General features: G+C 59.0%; 1 protein-coding gene across 1 annotated transcript in view; it reads left to right on the forward strand.

The window, feature by feature from the left end:
* Positions 1-2,029, forward strand: part of NOXO1 (NADPH oxidase organizer 1) — a 2,740-nt gene extending 711 nt beyond the window's left edge. Inside the window, exons 3-8 of the mRNA XM_010135112.1 lie at positions 101-281; positions 535-716; positions 949-1,062; positions 1,309-1,426; positions 1,704-1,857; positions 2,000-2,029. Of these exons, the coding sequence (XP_010133414.1) occupies positions 101-281; positions 535-716; positions 949-1,062; positions 1,309-1,426; positions 1,704-1,857; positions 2,000-2,029 (779 nt within the window). The remainder of the gene's footprint in view (positions 1-100; positions 282-534; positions 717-948; positions 1,063-1,308; positions 1,427-1,703; positions 1,858-1,999) is intronic.
* The last annotated feature ends 125 nt before the right edge of the window (positions 2,030-2,154 follow it).

Genomic DNA, 2,154 nt, shown 5'->3' on the forward strand with positions numbered 1-2,154 from the left:
TGGGGAAGGGGGTAGGTGAGGGCACCCCGTGTCCTGGCTGCTCCCCAGGCACCCAGATCTGTGGCTGTCTGACACCAGCTCCGCTCTTGTGGTTTTAAAGGTGTGAACGTGAAGCCGAGGAAGGGTGGGAAGCTGAGCAGGTGCCTGGAGACACTGAAACTGCTGGGAACTTACTGCCAGGAGCTGCTGAAGACAGATGCTGAAATCTCCCAGGGTGAAGATGTGATTCAGTTCTTCGAGGCACAGACCCAAGACCTGGATCCTTCCTTTCCGGAGAACAGGTATGAAATCAAAGGCGTGGTTTGGTTTGTACGTGTCTTCACGAAACAGAAACGTTACAGAATATGGGAAGAAGAGAAACAGCAGTAACACCCCGGGGCAGCTGGGCAGGGACATCCTCCCAACGCTTCACTGCCCCTTTCTGACACCTCAGCTTTTCTTAGCCTCCTGCATCAACGATTCCACCAAAATTAACACTAAACTCGACCTTCCCTGTGAGATTTCAGTAAGCTGATATTAAACTTTACATTCCAGTGTTGTGATCATGCCATCGGAAATGGGAGGGGAAAAGAAAAACCCGCTCCCCTCCATCACCCACCCGCAGGTGTCCCAGAGCTACAGATGCATCGAGACCTTTGAAACCAAAGACACGAAGAACAAGACTTTCAAAGTCGCTCAGAAGGACATTGTGGAAGTGCTAATCAAGGACCTGTCGGGTACGTGCGCCGGGGGCTCCTCGGATTCAGGGAGGGACGGCGCAGGTTGATTCGGGGTCACGTCAGTGGCATCGCGGCTGTGCCGGGGAGGAGAGAACAGTGTCAGCACGGCCTCGCTTCTCTCGGCAGCATCCTCCTGCCTTCTGTGGCAGAGCAGCCCCCACCTGGGGATTACAAGTGTCTGTCTACTTTTAGGCTGTTGAACCCTTTTTCTTTTTGCTGTTTGCTGCAGGGTGGTGGCTGGTGGAAAATGCAGACAAGCAGATAGCCTGGTTCCCAGCCTCGTACCTAGAGGAGATCGACATCTACAAGGATATCCAGAACGCCTTGAGCTCAAACGAGGAAGGTAAGTCTTCTCCTGACCCCTGGACATCACAGTCCTCCTGCAAAACCCACCACTTTAACCAGTGCCTGGAGCTCTGGCCCTCGTGCTGAGCTCTGCCACCAGCTGCGGGTCCCTGAGCAGATCGGTGACGCACAGGGACGCTTCCCTGCAGCTCCCGCTTGCTCCCTGGGGCTGCCGCGCTGGTCCCTCATGGGGACGGAGGCGTTGTCTCCTCAAGGCAAACCCGACCCTCCCTGCTCTCCGCAGGCAGCCTGTACTTCGTCAGGAGGGCCTATGAGGCTCAGAAGACGGACGAGCTCTCGCTCAACAGCGGTGTCGTGGTGGAGGTGGTCAGGAGATCCGAGGATGGCTGGTGGCTGATCCGGTAAGGAGGCTTTTCCGATGCTCTCACCCCCCAGAGTGAGAGGAGCCGGTTCCCTGCTGCCGGTGCTCCTCGCCTGCTCCTCCCCAGGCGGGGTGCAGAGGAGCCCCCCCAGAACCGAGCTGAGTGCCCGGGGCTGGGGATGGTCTTCCCCTTCCTCATGCCCTGTGGACAGCCCTGGGCCGAGTCCTCGCCTGCTTCCCCGGTGCTCTGTTCCCTCCCCTTGGTCTGAGCTGGGAGAAGGTTCTTCTCACTGTCCCATTCCATCCTCCCCACTCAGATACAACGGCTGCACCGGCTACATGCCCTCCATCTGCCTCCAGCCCTACAAGAATCCTCACCACAAGCTCCAGACCATCATAAACCATGGGCTCAACGTCTCCACCCCAAACCTCTGCTCCTCGCTGACAGCTCCCCAGCCCCGGGGCGAGGCTGTGGGACACCGCAGGTTGCAGGCTGGCTCTTCCCTTGACCACGCTGAAGAGGACACGAGCTCTCTGCGGAGCAGATCGAGGTCTCTGCCCAGGGCCAGCTCCACCCCAGGCCTGGAGTCAGACAGCCTGTCCCTCGGCGCAGGGAGCAGCGGCGAGCGGGACGGTGGACTGAGCTGGAAGCCGGACTTGTCAAGATCTCTGCCCGAAGTCGAGCAGGCCAGGAGCAACCCCCCGGGCCATGCCTCGGCCACGCACGGCCAAAAGAATCCACACCTCACCCCCCAGGACACGAACGCT

This window comes from Buceros rhinoceros, unplaced genomic scaffold (assembly GCF_000710305.1).
Source record: "Buceros rhinoceros silvestris isolate BGI_N320 unplaced genomic scaffold, ASM71030v1 scaffold19984, whole genome shotgun sequence".
In the NCBI taxonomy this organism is placed as follows: domain Eukaryota; kingdom Metazoa; phylum Chordata; class Aves; order Bucerotiformes; family Bucerotidae; genus Buceros; species Buceros rhinoceros.